Below are 18,581 nucleotides of genomic sequence, written 5' to 3'. Positions count from 1 at the left end.
ACCCACACCTGGCTACGACCTCCTTTCAGGTAGTTGTAGTGAGCAATATAGTCACCCCCGAGCCTCCTCTTCTCCAGGCTAAACAATCCCAGCTCCCTTAGACACTATTCATAGGACTTGTGCTCCAGATCCTTCACCAAATCTGTTGCCCTTGTCTGGACTTTCTTGTAGTGAGGGCCCCAGAACTGGACACAGCACTCAAAGTGTAACCCCACCAGTGCCGAGTACAGGGGGACAATCACTTCCCTGCTCCTGATGGCCACACTATTGCTGATACAGGTCAGGATGCCACTGGACTCCTCGGCCACCTGGGCACACTGCTGGCTCATATTCAGCAGCTGTCGATCAGCACCCACAGGTCCTTTTCCTGGGCAGCTCTCCAGCCACTCCGCCCCCAGCCTGTAGCGCTGCATGGGGTTGTCGTGGCCAAAGTGCAGGACAGGGCACCTTGCCTTATTGAACCAACGCTCATAATGAATCTGCAATTCCTGCCCTGCTCTGCACCTGTATAGTTATTTATTTATATATATAGGTCTGTGGTTCTTCCCATGTCACGGAAAAGATGTATCGACTGCCCCGTCAGCTTGTTGAGTACCTGACGTATCAGGCACAGCTGGGCTGCCGTCCCTGTGGTGACTGAGGGGCACGGACGGATCTCCAGCACCGGCAGCCCCGGTGGTCGCTGTGTGAGGGACTGGCACTCGCGGCCCGGCCAAGCCTCCCTTATCCCTCACGCATTTCCCGCTGTCCCGGGGGCGGGGCGGGGGCGCGGCCCGGAAGTGACGGCGGAGAAGTTCGGGCGGCGGGGGGGGCCGGGAGCGGGAGCTGCGGTCCTTTCGGTGGCGGTGCCCGGAGCCGCGATGCCGCCCAAGCCGTCGCGCAGGGCAGGCGCCGCCAGGAGCCAGCGCGCCAGCCCCGACGGCGGCTCCGCGCCGCCCGCCGCTCCCCGGTAAGCGCCGCCCGGGCCGGGAGCCGCTGCGGCGGGACGGCTGGGGGGGCGGGTGGGCCGCCCTGGGGCTCTCGGCGCCAGGGGGTCCGGGCTGTGCCCTCTCCCGGGCTGTGCCGCCGGGTGGGGCGGTGTCACCCCGGGGCGGCTCCGGCAGCGGGTGGTGTGAGTTCCCTCGTCGCTCCGGTGTGCGGCCGGTCCGCCGCACCGAGTCCCCGCTGGCGATGTCTGATGCTTTTCCTAGGCTCGAGATCGGAGAGGCTGACTTCGTCGTGCTCTGTGATGCCCTGAAAGTGTCGGAGAACGTGAGGGAGAAAGCGTGGAAGACGTATGAGAGCCTATCCGCAGTGGATGGAGCTCTGGTAAGTACCTGCTGCTCATGGCATTGCTCTGTGGTAGTGTCTGTCCTGTGCCCGGTTCAGATGATATTGAGCCATTACTTTGCTGCACCGGGGCCCAAGTGTCTCACAACCAAAGCTCGTGCAGTGTGACTTGAGTCTCACTTCACTTGGAAAAAAACGAACTTGGGTATTGCCATATTCGTGTCTATATAAACTGGCTTCCACAGATTCCCCTTTCTTGTTAATGTTTTGCAGTAAAGGTATGGGCTAAAGAATTCTTTTAGATGACTAATAAATCACAGTAGGAAAAAACACCACGTGATCAGCTAAATATTCTAAGTGTAAGTTATTTCAAATATGTCTTGGTCAGCTTTACATAGGTCATCTTGTTGTTTCTCTGTATCTTTCCTGCTGCCTCCTTTATGAGGCTGCAGAAAGGATCTGGAGAAGACTAGTGTGAAGAAAGGAATGTTAAATTCTTTTTTTTCCTACTGTATAATGATAACCTGTATGTACCTTCCATTGAGGTATTTCTATTCGAAATTAGTCACTGGGCATGTGTAAACAAATTAATAAAATGTTAGGCCTTTTTGTGATTTTTGCTTTTCCTTCTCAGTATCACTGCTGTGTCAAGAAGCTGACTCAGAGAACAGCTGTAATACAATTAAATCATGTCAGAAACTTGTTATACGAACACATCTTAGGTTTGTAATACCTAGCTGCGGTATAACTTGCTGTGTGGACTTGCATTTATATATATGTTGCACTTCTGCTTACTCTTCTGCAACTTGAGCTGACCTACCAGGGCTACCACAGAATAGTTATGGTTGGAAGGGACCTCTGGAGATCATCTAATCCAATGCCCCTGCAGGGTCACCCAGTGCAGGTTAAACAGGAACATGTCCAGGTACGTTTTGAACGTTGCCGGATAGGAAGACTCCACAATCTCCCTGGGCAGCCTGTTCCAGTGCTCTGCCATCCTCAACTTAAAGTAGTTTGTCACTACTACTACCTGGTTGTCTGTAGCTTTTAAACTGCAGTGTGGATTTACCAACTCTTACTGCTTTTGAGTTTTGCAACCAAGTTTAGTAACAGCATGGGAGAGAGACTGTACAGCTCTTTCAGTAACAGACACTTTTCTGGCCATAGGTGTTCACAGGAAGCATTTCCCAAAATGCATAGTCTAGCTCCCATATATGAATGAAAACAGGAGTAGTCAGTTCTCTTGAGGGGAAAAAAGCAAGGCAGATTTCAGCATAATCCTACAAATTTCACTTACCGGCCAAGTTTGCACTGATTTTCACTAATTTGTTTTACCTAGCACTGGCCAGATAAGATATAGGATACTCAAAACCCTTCAGCACCTGAAGATGACTTCCTTTACCTATTCATAACAGGACAAGGATCAGACTTTCATTATGATTTATAGCTAATATTTGTTGTCATAAGACCAATTGCTAAGAGCCTTTCAATGTATAGGAAAAAAAAAATCTACATTATATTGTGTTTCAATCCAAGTCCTTTTCCTCAAACTTTCAAATGTATCAGCGAGGTGTTGAAATGAGTAAGCTCACAAGTGTGTGCCTCTGTGGGGACCTGGAAGGCACTGGAGCTGCTACTTCTAGCTGAGAACAGACTTCACTTGACAGTGAAGTCAAACAAAGTAACAGCCTGGCTAATTGCTGCTGCGCTTTTCAGGTCAAGCTGTTATCGTGGTGCGCCTGGCTTCTCAGGGTGACACTAGTTCAAGTTGCAGGGATTCGGGAGGAGGCCGTATTTAAGTGCCTACCCCTTTCCCTCCTCTGGTAGAGGTGATATGTTGGAGGGGCTGTCGCAGGGCTTGTCCTGCAAGCAGCAGCTGCGTGTTTTAATCAATAGGGGTCAGTACTAACCAGTTCTGCACTGGAACAGAAGCTGCTTGTGTAGCAACTTTCTGTTCTTAAGTAAAAGAGGAAATGGCAGGCCACTAGTTGAGACAAATACCTACCAGAACACTTCTGTTTAACGTTGTAGTTGGTTTTACTTGAAGAAGCTTAAATCATCAGGCCACTGATGGAAACAGAGGTAGCACCTAATGATCCCACTCTCAAGCCATTTACAACATGCAAAGACCTGAAACATTACCTTCCCTGGCCTTGTTCTTTATGGTTGATCTCAGAATTGTGCCTGCCAAGCCTCTGAGGATGTGGAGGGGACTTGCAATGTTAACTAGGAAGCAGCAAGGCCCATACATTAGGTACTGTGGTAACTGGCAGAGATTCGGAGTGCAAATGTGGGTGTGGACATAGTCTGAACATCTGCTGTATCCTTGCTTAGTGAATATTTAGTGACTTAAAGTGAAAACATCTTTTAGTGCTGTCCTTTTGGAGTCACTTAGGGTACATGTAACCATGTGCAGAGACTCTTCAACCGTGTACATGCATCTTAAAAGTATAAAAGCATTGTTTTTGGCAGGTGTACACAAAAGATTGCTATACTGTAGTGATGTATCAGCCTAAATGTGCCTGCCCTTTGGTGAGACACTTTGCTGGCCAGGAGGCATCAGTCAGGAAGGAGAAAGTTTGGTATCTGCTGCTCCCTGGAATGAATGCCAATGCCCACTGGAGCCACTGGCACCACCAAAACTAGCTGACGCACTGCTTTTTTTCCCTTCAGGATGTCTCACCTTTCCACACTGATATTTTTTCTTTTGAATATTTGAGCTACTAGTGATGCTACTTCTCTTTGAAATTTCAGCTTTCTTATCTTGCACAGTTGTGCGCTGTACCTTTCCTTACACTCCTGTCAACTTATCTGTTCCCGCAGTGTGTGAGTCAAGGATACACAGCTGCACTCTCTTGCAACTGGGCCTTGGGTCCTTGAAACAGACTGAACTCCTGTGAGAGGTGTGAAGGAGGAGAAGGGTGATGAGAGAGATGGTAACAGTCTTTCTGGAAAATGTGGCTGACTTGTAATTGTAAAAACTAGATCTGCAGAGGGGGATTGTTCAGATCACTACAGCTGCTGTAGTGTTTTCCTTTGTAGTGGGAGAGCATTAAAGCTTTCCTCTGTGACAGCCAAAGTTTAATGACACTCTTACAATAAAATTGTAATTCAAAATCTCTTAGACAGAATCCCAAATGCTGATTCCAGAGATGTCGTACTGAATCAGCACTCTTGGTGCTGAAGGTATCTGATGTGTGATCAGAAAGGTGTTTTCTTTTTAAATTCTTTTTATATCTGGCCAACTCCCACATAAGTTTATTGTACACATGGAAGTGTTTATCTAAGTAAGAGCTTTTACATTAGTGTCATACAAATACTTCTGTTGTCTCTATCATTTAAACTGCAGTGTGGATTTACCTAAGTAGTTTGATTGTAGTTTTTACTGTCTTAATTTCAAAACTCTTGCACACTGGCAGTTGTTGGCTTAACAGCTGGCTCTGATACTCGCTTGTATCTCTTGTATTTTAGTTTTTTGTAACTCTCCTGAAATTCGTATTATGAACCAATAGTGCCTGTAAATTCTAGATGGAGTGGATAGATTTAGTGGAATTACTAATGTACTTTGGTGAGCAGCATTGTGATTGTTGGTGTAAGAAATACTAGAAGAGGTCCAGGAAGCCATACTAATACTGCTATGAAAAAGCTCAAGGTGTTTGTTATGTTCTGATACTGTATATTTTGGTAGAGAACAATAAAATGAGAATCTAAAATAGAATACTGGGTGATATAAGCAGAAAAAAAGTCTTGAGTGAATTGTTGCTGAATATATTGCAAAGAACCAGTGTGAGGAACAGATGACATGCTGACTAAATTGGAACCAAACTTCTGCAAAGAAAATTGAAGTGGTTTAGGAAATTGATAGAAATTGGAGTCTGCCGAGGACCTTGAGGCGTAGGGTCTGGTGTGCTTCAACCTCAGCAGCCCAGTTTGCTCTAATATATAGTACTTGGGTAGGAGCTCCATTTTTTTGTTTGCTGTTCATAGCTCTGTTTTGGAAATGTGGCTCACTGTTCTCCTGCTGCTGCTCAGCTGTTCAGACTCATGAATTCCTGAGCCATTTTTATCAAGTGTTTGTCTAACCTGCTGTTAAAAAATTCTCATGGTGAAAGATCTGCGGTCTGCATAGTTAGTCCTTCCTAGTTTAACTTTCTTTGTCCGTGAATTTTTTTCCCCACATACTGTACTAATTTGCTTCTGTGTTATAATTCAAGCCGGTGGTCATTAATGTATTTTTGCTGCCTTTTTTTTCCTCCAGAAAGTCTCTAGCATCTAAAGATGTTTCAGGCATCTTTCCTTGTTTCTAATTACTAATCTTACATTCTGAAATTCCAACTGGTGATTTACACTGGTATGCAGATACTGCAGAGCACTTGATTCAACAAGAGTTGAACTGTTTTTAGTGAAGAAAACTTAAAAGGTGAACTGTAGCTTAAGTCAAGGAATGAAATAATGAATTAAATATAACAAGATTGCTCTATATAGACCAAAGAGCTATTGATCAGCAGATCAGATGTCCCCAATTCATAAAATTTTGCATTTAAATTAAATCAGTTCCTTTTGGTTGTGGTTTCTTATTAAAAAGAGAACATTGTAATTAGCAAGCCATCTTATCCTCATGCAGAGGCTTCTTGGTTTTGGCAAAAGCATGAAACACATGTGAGATAGTAAAGTATTTTCTGTTTAGACCTTTTGTCTCTTATTTATAGAACTGCAGCTAAACTGAACCCGAATCCACTGAAGTGTTGGATGGATGAGCAAAATTGCTGATATTTTAGGATCCTTTTAGGATCCTCTGTTGTTAAACAAAAAACAAAGAGCTACTGAAAGTCCCAAAGCAAACATAAATCATCACCATGGTCTCTTGTTGATGATATTCAGTATCTTAGCAACAGATGCATTGCTTGTATGTTGTGCCCTTGCACTTTAAAAGCTGAGGTGACTGGCATACTGTTTCTTTTTTTACTCATCTTCTGCCCATCCTGGGTAAAGATGGATGTTCCCTCCAGTCTTGCTACATGCAAAAGTGTAATGGGAACTTACCATATCAGATGAACTAATTTCATCAGTTCAATACTTTCCATTGACCTCCATTACTTTTAGATAGTATTACATTTTAATTTAATCTAAACTGTTGAAAACTGAGTAATCTTACATCCCAGACAATATTCAATAAAAATTTAAAAGTGGTATGGCTGAAAAACCATCTTTACACAGAACTTCTTATCTGTAGACAATGGGTATAATATTCACTTTCAAAAATTTTTTTTCCTGGAATATTTTTCCTGCAGGTTTTAATTCTGATCAGTTTTCTATTGTAAGTGCTTCTTGAGTCTTTTCTCCAGTCATCTTCCACCCACTGTAATCATAAACATACAGAATCATAAAATGGTTTCGGATTGAAGGGACCTTTAAAGGTCATCTTGTTTCAACCCTCATGCCATGAGCAGGGGCAGGGACATGGACACCTTCCACTAGACCAGGTTGCTCAAAGCCCCACCCAACCTGGCCTGGAACACTTCCAGGATTGGGCATCTACAGCTTCCCTGGGCAAGCTGTGCCAGTGTCTCATCACCCTCACAGTGAAGCACTTCTTCCTAATATCTAATCTAAACCTGCCCTCTTTCAGTTTGAAGCCATTCCTCCTTGTACTATCACTTACATGCCCTTGTAAAAAGACCCTCTCCAGCTCTCTTGTAGCCCCTGGAAGGCTTCTGTAAGGTCTCCCCAGAGCCTTCTCTTTTTCCAGGCTGAACAGCCCTAACTCTCTAAGCCTGTGTTCATAGGAGAGGTGCTCCAACCCTCTGATCATCTTCGTGGCCTCCTCTGGACTCTATTGAACAACTACCTGTGAATGTTTCTTGTACCATCAAGCTAGGTCTCTACATTGATTGGGGCATATTAGCTGAGATTTTAGTAAGCCAAGTTCCACATCGTTCTCCTCAAAAATCAGGTACTTGACAGGTAGACATTCTATATCCCATTTGATTCAAATACCCTTCTGTGTTTGCATATTTCTTATATACGTTTCTCTTGACCTTCTTTTACACTCAGCATCGTTTGAAGTTTCTATTCCTGGATCACTTTTGTAGGCTGTCATCAAAATTGTCACCAGTGCTGGCAGGATAGTAAAACATCTCTAACTGTGTACTAGAACTGAGACTTCCTTTGACCATCTCCTCCTTGTTACTAGTTTAACGCCGGAGAACAGAAGTTATTTCTGTTAGTGCCTTTAACACCTTGCAACTACATCTGAAAAGAAAAGAGGCAAGAATCCCATTTCACAGGAGTTCAGTTGCATGAGCATTTTGAACCCATGACTCATCTAGTTTGTTTTCACTAGATTTAAACTAAAACCAGATCAAATAATAGTAAGTCCAGAATGAGAAATTAATATTTTGAAAGAGTTTGTAAGAGTTGTATATTGATTCAGCTGAACTGACCTACATTTTCTGAAGTTACAGTGTTGGGTCCTTAGAGTCCTAAATAAAAGATAATAAAAGAAAAAAAGAAAAATCTGTATAGACTAATAGGTGTTAAATAAGCTTTGGGCTAGCGATTGGTAGGTAGGCTTTGCTTTGTGATGAATTGAATTAAGGTCACTGCAAGTCATCTTACTGAAAGTGAATGACAGCCAAAGGCAGACGCTGAACTGGTGCCGTGCCCGTTTTCTGTAGTGATGCTGTATCAGCAAAGATCTTGAGTCAGACTGGTCAAGAAGAAAACGCTCAGAAATTAATGTGGCTGTGAATTTGCCTTGAGTTCATTCCCATACATTCAAGTCCATCTGGGATGAATCATCTGGCTTTAACTGTAAACAAACTGTGAATTTGTGTCATACGATTGGCTCCCCTGGAGTTTTGATGCTGGCAAAATAGTGTGTGGCTTGTTGAACCATCAAGAGTTCTATTCCATGTGGGTGGCATGTCTGTCATTGTGTATTGGCTTCTTTTGAGGAAAGATGATTGGTTATAACTTGCACCTTCTGAGTAGCAGAAGACCTTAAATGTAGATGTATGGTAGGAAAATGCCTGTAACTGCTTGTTGCTATCATGCTTTACTAAACAGAGAGATGGATTTGTGGCTCAGCAGGAATAAGTGGTTGAGACACAGCTGTACCCAGTTATGAGTGTTTCTTGCCTGTCATTGTAAAGATTTTATTTACTATTCTACGACTTGGCTTCTGATTCCTTAACCTTCAGTGTCTTATTAAGGTCAAATATGGTAACTTTAAAAAAGATGATCATGGCTTCTGCTTTGTGTAAATGTTCCATGGAACCAAAGCTTGTATTTCGGAGCTTTGGTGAATTGTATGAGTTAAATTGATCTTGTGCTGTAGGAATAAGTGTTGAAGTGTTTGGTCTTTCATGTATATTGTAAAACTTGTAATCATTTTCCATTATCAGATAACTGGCTATCATAGTCAAATGTTTGAGGATGTTTTGTTTAACCATTTCTGATAATGTTTGGACAAATTAATGCTTTCTATATATTACCCATTTTTATTGAATAATGAAAATGGTTTCCTCTCTTTTCTAAAAGGCTTGTAACAAGAAGAAAAAGGAAACATGGGGAGTGTGTATCTTTATTGTAGCAATTGATCTGGATGAAGTGACATTCACTTTCACTGAGCTTCTGAAAAGTATAAGCATAAGGTAAGTGAATTTAAGTATGTAAATTTAGATTTCAATAATTAACTCATCAACATTTTTGTAAAGAAAATATTTTTAAAGCATTGTGAATCTTTGTGCATATCAGGCTAGTTGATTTTACAGTGAAGGTTATTTATAAGAATTCTGAATATTTTGGTAAACTGGAAGTCTTGCTATCATATTCTAGTTTGAGGGAGCAGTGATACTTGTTTGATTTAGCTGTGGTTAGCTTTGACTGTATGACTCATTGTATGACTAATTCTTGTTCTTGCTTAACCTAAGGTATTCAGCAGTTTTAATTGGTGTAAATTGCACTTAAGACATGTCCCTTTCTTCCCCTGTATCAAGATTTTCTATAAAACCTTTTTCCCAACATTAGGCTTAGGCTAAATCAAACAGTGGAAAAAAAGGTTACTCTTCAAATGGTTTCCAAGCATGCTGCTCTTTTTAAAACATTTTAATGCCAGTCTAAATTTTGTACTTTTGTACACACCTTTTATTGGGGAAGGTTACTGTTATATTTTATATTGACTAAGTTCATGAGTGAGAAACTAAAATTGTAGGACAATATCTGCTTTTAAAGTAAATTTAGGTGTCAACAGCAATAGGCATACCTTGTGTTAGATTCATCAGTCTTGTTAGCCCTGGGCTTTTTGTCAGCTATAGGGTCAACTGGCAGAGATTTCTACCAGTCATCTTATCCTTTAGAGCCACACAGATGTATTGAAAAGATTTTTTTATTCCATGGTAAAAGAGTTCTTAAATGAGCTTCTATCTGGTTTTATATTGTTTCTTTAATCTGACAAAGATCAAAAAGTCTCTCAGAATACTATATTCTGATAAAGGATCAAAATGTATTTGATACAGTTGAAATAGTTGAATATATTTGATAGCTTCCTCCTCTTTGATTTTTAGCAATCTGTTCATTTTGCTTATGAACATAACAACAAAGTGCTCCCTTGATGACCCATCATATTACATGGATGAGTAGGAAGAACTTTGGTCCCCTGTGTAATAGCATTTCCAAAGGGTGGGAATGTCCTTGCCCCAGTACCTGTTGCAAGACTTGAAATTCCATATAATTCAATGCATTCATCTCAGTTTTCACTCCTAGGTCTTTATTTAGAATGGATGGAACCAAGGTTCATGTTTTGGAGCAGTAAGAGCATTTCTGAAGTAGAACAGAAGAGTTGAGATATGTTTGTTGGATACTTGTGGTTTTACTGGCAGAATAAGAAGAAAGATGTGTCTAGTTAGGAAATTCTGACTTCCAAAGATGGTGTCTGTGCTAGCCAAGAAAATTTTCCTTCTATAGTGGTGACATACTTCTGTTACCTGGTTGAACAGTATTCCTATATCTAGAAAATGTAAAGGTGAGGCTTGAAGTAAACAAGTAGTGTTTCCCAAGGCAAAGTTCTCTGTCACTGAGAATAAGAATAGTAGTAGTAAAAGTATGCTGGAGTCTAGTGAAGTGAGGCAATGAGTTTTCGTGGGGTTGTGTTTTTATTTTTTTTTAAGAGCTATTTCAGGATACTCATTCTCAGAGTTGTGATAAGCTGTCATCTTTTTCCTTTTTTTCAGTGTATGCACGTTTTTTCAGTTTCTGAAAGAGGTGGATGTTAACATGGATACTGTAAGCACTAAAGTTGATAGCACTGTATCAAGGCTGAAAAAGAAATATGATGTATTAGTTGCACTATACCACAAGTTTGAAAGGTAGAGTACATTTTTTCATTTTGAAATTATGATTTCTTTATGCCTGTCAACAATTAAGTATTTGAATTTTTCAAACTGTGTATTACAGGAGTCCACTTAAACTCTGTGTGCTAATATTTACAGAACAGTGAAATGGAACTGTTAACATGCATTGAATAAACATGTCTTATGTTTTACTCCCTAACTATTACAATGCTTTGTTAAACAATCCACTTGTTGCAGCACAAACAGTAGTAAGAGTAGCATGACAAGTGATTGCTACTCACTTTGAGTTTTTTACAGATGTGTAAGAGGATTGGTTTACTATCTAATATTTTTTTTTTTATTTGACATTTTTTCTTCCAAAATCACAAAATATCCCTTAAATGACCCTTGAAAGGGGTAGTAGGTGACCCCTTGGTAGTTTATAGGATGGAGGCATAAATGTGATATAAGCTTTATTTGTCTTTTGGAAGTTCAACCAATCACACTTAACTGTTATTCTGGGCAATACGTATATGACAATACTTCTGTACAGTTATAGTTGCCTTAAAGCTGTGAAATTCTGTGAAAGTTGTAAATAATTTGTTTTTATTAATTGCAAGTCTTTTCTGGGCTATAAGTGTCATTGCAGATATACACAGGCGTGTTCTGGTTTGTTGTCCCTCCTCTAACTTTGCTTACTTTTTTGAACCTTGGATTGCAATAACAATTTTTTCAAGCAGGATTTGTCTTAATTTTTTGTTTTCCTAATTTGTTTTTGAATAAACTGAATTTATTTCTTGAAATCGTGTACCTAGAATAATTGGGAAACAACCTTATACCACAAGACTTGCAGTGGCACTGCGGAAACACTAAAGATTTTAAAATACCCTTTTATAGTGTTCTATGCAGCTGTAGCACACTTTGCTGTGTTGTATGAAACACTGAGTGACAATGTATGTACAAATCTTGTCTTTCTGGAAGAAAAGAACAGATTTTATTATAGCAAGGTAAAATTGTTCTGCTGTTTAAGCTTTGACATAAGTATGCAAGTGACAACATAATTTCAGCTATGGCAGGCCTGTAGTTGATCTGTTGTTAATCTATTCTCTGATAGCCAGCATATTTTTTTTTTAAGTTAGAATAATGTTTTGTGAACTGGTGTATTTTTTCACTACATTGAAGTCAAAGATACTGCAGAGTTCACTTCCAGAAAAGTGTTCAAAAACACGAATTTTTTTTTATTTTATAGGACTTGTGGCCTTATTTATCTGGAACAACCTAGTACTGAGTAAGTTTGATTTTCCTAAATTGTGTTTGTAAAGATATAAAACATGACAGCATTTTATCTTTTAACCCTTCAAGACTGACTTAACTTGTAGTATGTCATGTGTTTAATTTAGCCTTAGTGGGGACTTCGAATTTTAATGAGATGATGAGAGATTCTGAAATTATATATCTATATATAGCTATATATATTATATATATCCTTCATGAAGGATTGCTAACCAATGGCATATGTCTTGACATGGTGGAAATAAACATTTGGAGAGTGAGCTTCCTAATCACAGCAAGAAATGAATGTACTAAAAGATGCCTTAGCAACTCCAAAATGAGCTTGAGTTCATGCTGTGACTGGAGAATAGGGCATTAGTCAAAGACACAAGAGAAAACAGCTTGTAACAGTTAAGTGAATTGCCTACGTTTACTGTCTTCTCCAAGGATGATACTGATATTTCGTGATTCTTGAATGACTCTACGGATTTAATTTTTTTAGATGTGTGGTCATAATTACATAGGGAATAGAATGAGATTTTTAGTAAACTTAACTATATGGGAAATGTTGCTTATTGTCTTAAATAATTCCATAAACTGAAGCATGTTTTCAGAAATTATAGTTTAGATTATTATAGAGCTGTCAATGCAAAGTATTTTTGTCTCTCTACAGGATATCTGCTGAACTCAGTTCTGTATTAGTCCTAAAAAATTACTGGATTACTTTTTTGCTGGCAAAAGGTGAGTTTCGATTTAAAGACAGTTATTTGGATGAATATTGTTGAAGTGAGTTTGTTTTCTATGTCCAGTATGAGACTAGCATCCTTATTAGAAATATACATCATATAAGCTCAGAATGTTTTGAATACCTGGCTTTTGTAAGTACTCGGTAATATTTTTTTAATGCAATTTGGCTATTGTTGTCACTGGTATATTAAGTTCTGTATGGAAATATATGTATTTAAGATTTCTAAGATTTTTTTTCTTTTACTTTAAAGGTTGGTATTCTGTATTTGACTCTATTCTGAGGTGCTTTATAAACTGCCAGTATTTTAATAATGGATGATTAACTGAAAAGACTGGCAGATTTTTTTATATTTTGTATATATAATTATATATTAAATAAATATAAATTATAATGATATATGTTTATAACATATATTTATATGTAATATACATAAAAATAAATTTAATAATAAGATATCATAATAAGTCCCTGAAATCACATCCTTTGAATAGTATGAGTCTTTCTTGAAAAGGCATAAGTTAAAGTGGAGTGATAAAACAATTGCAGTAGTCTGTGAAGTCCTGTCTCATTGTACTACTCCTACAAAAGGGAATGAATCATATATCTTAATTGTTGCTTACTCAAGGTGTGTGTTCCCAGCGAAGTGTACACATCTGTGATATCAAAATCAGTCTTGGATCAGCTGAGTTTCATGGAGCTTTTTCACTAGAATTCTCCAAGCATTAGCATAAAGCGAAACGCAAAAAAGTTTTTCTAGCCTGCCTTTTCTTGAGAACAAAGAAAACTAAAATTTATCAGCATATAGTTGCAGGAGAGCCTGGGCGATGCTTGCTAGTTCTGATAGAAAATAAATACAAAAATTGGACGTGTAAGTAGAGCACAAATAGGGATCTGTAGCTGTTTTGAGTCGTTATTGGCTTTCCAAATTTTTTGTGGCAATGCGTGCTCTCTTGGAGATCTTCTCTGGCATATGGAGTAATGCAGCTGGAATAATGCAGCTTTAAAAGTGCTCTTCATGCTAATGTTTGTGTGACTTAAGTAATTTCATATGTATTTGACAGGCTGAGCATACAGTGTCTTAGCATGTTTTGAATTTCTCTGCTGTATAATAGCAGCTGCTGCTTTCTGAATATTTAGCAGCTTCCACAAAGCTTGCATAAGAGCACAAAAAAGAAAGGGAGGAGGAACTACACAGAAATAAGAGGTACATGTAAGTAAAATAGCCTACAGCATTACAACACTACAGTAAAATGAAAAAGAAATCAGGAGGGAGTACTGAGGGCAGGAGTTTTGTGCACAATAAGTTTGTGTATGTGTATCTGTATATGTTACTATCTCTAAAGCAACAAACCTCTCTAGAGCCATGACTTTTAAAATCGATAGCCTTTAAAGAACACTGGCATCCTATGTGATGCTTTATGAATTCTAATGGTAGTGTTTTATTATATGAACTTCAAAACCTTTGTTTTTCAGAATTACCTCTAAAATTAAGTCAAACATTTCACAGAGTTTTTCTTCACCCTTTTAAATATTTGCAGGTAAAGTGTTGCAAGTGGAGGATGACCTGGTGATTTCCTTCCAGTTGTTGCTGTGTGTCTTAGATTATTTTATCAAACTGTCACCACCTGCTATGCTCAAGGAACCATACAGTAAGGAGTTTAGTTTTTTGTGCACTAAAGTAGAAATTAAATTGATTAAAGTTCTATTAGTCATGCTAACATTGCTAATTAACATTATAAAACTTTTTAAGCTTATTAAAATGGATTTTTTATGTTTTAGTTCAATTTAGATGATAGTGAACTTGAATTCAATTATCTGAATGTGGCAATGTACTTAATTTTTTTTTTTCCTGCCTTCCATTTACTATGTCCTTTGCCCATGCAAATTGTTTAGGGACTTGTTAAAACAGCACTTTTAATTTGGTAAAAGAATTCAGGTTCTGGGTAGATTATAATTGAGAACTATTATTTAGGTTTGTTTTGAGTTACAAAAGGAAACGATGGTGCTATTACTCTCTTAGTTCATTGATGTGTAACAGTATAAGGACAGCAGAAATGTGCAAGATACTGGACTATACAGACATTTAAAACAAATATGTGGTGGATAGAAGCTCAAAACAGTAGAGGTAACATGTAGATAGGTTTGCTTTTATTACAACCCCTTTGTTATTAGCAAGTGTCACTATTTTGACTAAAAATATAATGAGTTTTCACTATAGAAACTATAAAAACTTCAGCAGTAGGTTTTTGTACATTCAGTTTTTATACCTAAAACTTGAGAAACCTCACTAAAAAGGCAGAGAAAGTGAATGTTTATGGCAACTTTCAAAAGTAGAATTATATTTCAGTTAACTATTTTCTTCAACAAGCTAGGGAATTGATAGTGAGTTAATCCTCTGCTGAGTTGGGATGTGACCCTAGTATTTTTAACCTAATTTCTTTGTTTCACAACTAAACATCCACTTGGGTTATAATGTCATAGAATAGATGATATAGTCACTGCTATATTCTTTAAATTCCATGTTTTGGTGGGTATTTATCTGACCTAGTAATCATTTGTTGCAGATGAGAACAAATAACCTTGCTTTTATTCTAATGCTAGTGTAAAGGGTGAGAAAGAGCAGTCTTGGGATAAGCAAATCACTGCCCTCCTTCAGTACTGTTTTGAATTTAAATTTGTCCTTTCTAATAGGACAGACATGTGCTACTGCTTATTTCAGATATTATTAAGCAGAAATTTTTCAAAAAACACTGAATTGAAACTACCTGGTTTTGAGCTCTGTATTCACACTGATTTAGGAGCTCATTGTTAGAAACAGTTTGGTTCTGTGCATCATATCCTGAAAAAAAATACTACCACTTGAGGCTAAATTTCAGATACGAGTATCCCTGTCGTAAGTACGTAGCATTAGATTTCTAATGTGAAGCTGTGTATGATATTGTAACTATCAAACAGCTCTTCATTCTTTTAGCAGATAACACAATGTCTTGTTCAAATCGTGACCAAGAAGCTTCCTGTGCTAAATGATGTCAAGCTTTATGATCTGACTGAGGCTGAGGGGATTAAGATGCAACCACCCCAGCAGTGTAGTATGTCAGAGTTTCTCAGAAAAGTTGTCAAATATAAATGAAGTTACAGATGAGAACAGCATGCTGATTAGTGTGCCAGGTTTAAACCAACAATATTTAATTATAGTAATGTACATTATTAATATAATTCACGTATTTCAAGGTGACAGTATTGAAGCCATCTACTTTGAGCTTAACAAAATGAAGTATTTTTAACTCAAGGTATTATGTTTTTTTCATATCTTCTTCAAGGTGAACTTGTTTGTTTCTGCTTGTTTGTTTGGGGGTATTTGGGGAAAGAAGAAATTTCCTGCAGGGCCATATTCCAGGTTCCCACCGGCACTTAAGTCCTGCATTGATTTATTAACCTTCAGACATGTAGAGTGAAGTTCATCCTTCAGCTTCCTGCTTTACACTTCTGTAAAAATAGGAAAACCAGTTACTCGTCTGTGAAAAAATAAGGCTTTCCCAGTTTGCAAAACACGTGCTCATTCAAAGCTACTTACAAAAAGTGCTGTTACATTCTGTGTAGAATAGCTGTTTAAAAACAAAATGTCAAATACAGATACAGGAATTTAAAAATTAACTTTATTTTTGTATAGGTTTTCTGTAATGAAGGTTTCTTACACAACTGAACAGATAAAAAGGAAGACATTTTTAAGAGGAAAACCTGAAAATGTAATTTTTGGTTTAGTAATTTAAATATCTTTTTTCTTAAGATGACTCTAACCTTGTGATGGTTCTGAATATCTTTCCAGAGTCTGCTATGACTGCAGTGACTGTTAATGGTTCAGCTCGAACTCCAAGAAGAGGTCAGAACAGGAGTACACGTACAGCAAAGCAACTTGATACCGATACAAAGATTATTGAAATCCTTTGTAAAGAGCATGATTGTAATTTAGATGAGGTAATGCCTGCATTTTAATGTCTCATAGGTCTTGCTGCTAAACCCCATCTGAAATATGTATTTATTTAAATAGTCTTGTTTTAAATGTCGATACTCATGCCAACTTAACTATTCTCTCTAGTTTAATAGTGAAGGTATTCTACCATTCAATACTTTCTCTAGTAAGTAGCTTAAAAAACAAGCAAACAAAAAACCCCAAAACAAGCTCTTTGGTATGGATGATAACTTTGCTGGGGAAACTGTGAAGAGTGCAATATGTAGTTTTAGGCTCATCATGGCATGTAACATGTAGATGAGGGCTGCTCTGATGGGGTTTCAGAGCTGCATCCCATGAGGAGAAAATGTATACAACAAGCACATTGCTTCTGTGGGGGATCTTAAAAAACCCCATTCCCTTTTTCCTTGGCTGATAAATCTGTTCCTGTCAAAGGACTGTTTTTTGAATACCCAGATGGATGATGGAAGTAGAAATATGAGAGGGCTAGGAAGAGTGCAGTTCTTTCCCAGTTTAGTCACTGAAAGCTCAAACAGTGGAGTATTTGCTGCATGCTTATATTATGTATCACTGTGTTTTGGATATGTAAGGAGTTTCATTCTTGCTTTACTGAAAACAAAACACTGTGCATTACAGAAATGTCTCAGTTTCTTGATTTCAAGATGCAAAAACAGTGTGCATGGCTGACTCTGTACATTGCTAATATTACATTTTTTCTTTTTGTTAGGTCAAAAATGTGTATCTCACAAGCTTTATTCCTTTCTTGAATTCTGCTGGTATTGTAGCTTCAAATGGACTACCAGAGGTAAGTGGAGGAATTTAAGACAGTGTGATGGTTTGACCCTGGCTGGATGCCGGATGTCCACCGAACCTCCTCTGTCGTTCCCCTCCACAACTGGACAGGGGAGAGAAAATATAACAAAAGGTTGATGAGTTTAGAAAAGGATGAGGGAGAGGTCACTCATTGGATACTATCATGAGCAAAACAGACTGAACTTGGGGATATTCATTGAATTTATTACCAACAAAATTCCTACCAGGAAACCTGCTCCAGTGTAGGCTCCTCTCTCCATGGATCTGCAGGTCTCTGCCTGCTCTAGCATGGACTGCCCATGGTTTCACAGCCCTCTTTCAGGCGTCTACCTGCTCCAGTGTGGGTCTCCGCCACAGGCTGGAGGTGGATCTCTGCATCTCCGTGGTCCTTCATGGGCTGCAGGGACACAGCTGCTTCACCATGGTCTGTACCACAGGCTGCAGGGGAACCTCTGCTCCGGTGTCTGGAGCACCTCCTCCACCTCCTTCTCCACTGACCTTGGTGTCTGCAAAATTGTTCCTCTCACACCTTATCACTCTTCTCTTCTCTGGCTGCAATTACATCTGCCCAGTAACTTCTTTTCCTTCTTAAATATGATATCAGAGAGACATTCTCTCCATTCCTAATTGGCTTGGTGGTGGATTCATCCTGGAGCCCTCTGGCGTTGGCTCTGCTGGACATGTGGGAAACTTCTGACAGCTTCTCACAGAAGCCATCCCTGTAGCACCCCTGGCCACACAAACCCAATATTAACAACAGTTCTTTACTTATGCCAGATTGCTTAAGATTCCCTTTACACATTGATGTAGTTCTAATAGGTTATTCTAAAATCATGTAGCAAAATGCATTGTTTTTTAGGAATGTGGCTTAGCAGGGATTCCAGTATTCATGAAGTATGTTTAGCTGTTATATTTGAATTTAATAAATGAATCTCCTGAGGCTAAACCAGTGCTTTTGCTCAAAGCAAAACATCACATAAGCATTGTATATCCATGATCTTGGTAAGGTTGTTCATCTAAAACACAACTATTACAATATTAGGTTTCTGAAGTCACTCTGTAAATACAAACAGTCTTAAATTACATACCTAAATTTAAATATAAATGAGACATGTTACTGTAGTGATGTTGGAAAGATATCTAAAAGGTTAGGCTCAGTTTCACACCTTGGCAGAGT

The 18,581-nt window shown here is 38.8% G+C and overlaps 1 protein-coding gene across 1 annotated transcript in view; it reads left to right on the top strand.

The window, feature by feature from the left end:
- Positions 1–815: 815 nt before the first annotated feature.
- RB1 (RB transcriptional corepressor 1) overlaps positions 816–18,581 on the top strand; it is a 71,343-nt gene continuing 53,577 nt past the window's right edge. Inside the window, exons 1-9 of the mRNA XM_032679336.1 lie at positions 816–949; positions 1,191–1,308; positions 8,812–8,924; positions 10,503–10,637; positions 11,851–11,889; positions 12,547–12,614; positions 14,160–14,270; positions 16,448–16,596; positions 17,319–17,396. Coding sequence (XP_032535227.1) covers positions 861–949; positions 1,191–1,308; positions 8,812–8,924; positions 10,503–10,637; positions 11,851–11,889; positions 12,547–12,614; positions 14,160–14,270; positions 16,448–16,596; positions 17,319–17,396 — 900 coding nt within the window. The 5' untranslated portion in view covers positions 816–860. The remainder of the gene's footprint in view (positions 950–1,190; positions 1,309–8,811; positions 8,925–10,502; positions 10,638–11,850; positions 11,890–12,546; positions 12,615–14,159; positions 14,271–16,447; positions 16,597–17,318; positions 17,397–18,581) is intronic.

The sequence above is a fragment of the Chiroxiphia lanceolata genome, chromosome 2 (genome assembly GCF_009829145.1).
Source record: "Chiroxiphia lanceolata isolate bChiLan1 chromosome 2, bChiLan1.pri, whole genome shotgun sequence".
Classification (NCBI taxonomy): domain Eukaryota; kingdom Metazoa; phylum Chordata; class Aves; order Passeriformes; family Pipridae; genus Chiroxiphia; species Chiroxiphia lanceolata.
Note: the sequence above shows the minus strand (reverse complement) of the source record. Positions and strands in the feature narration are given on the sequence as shown.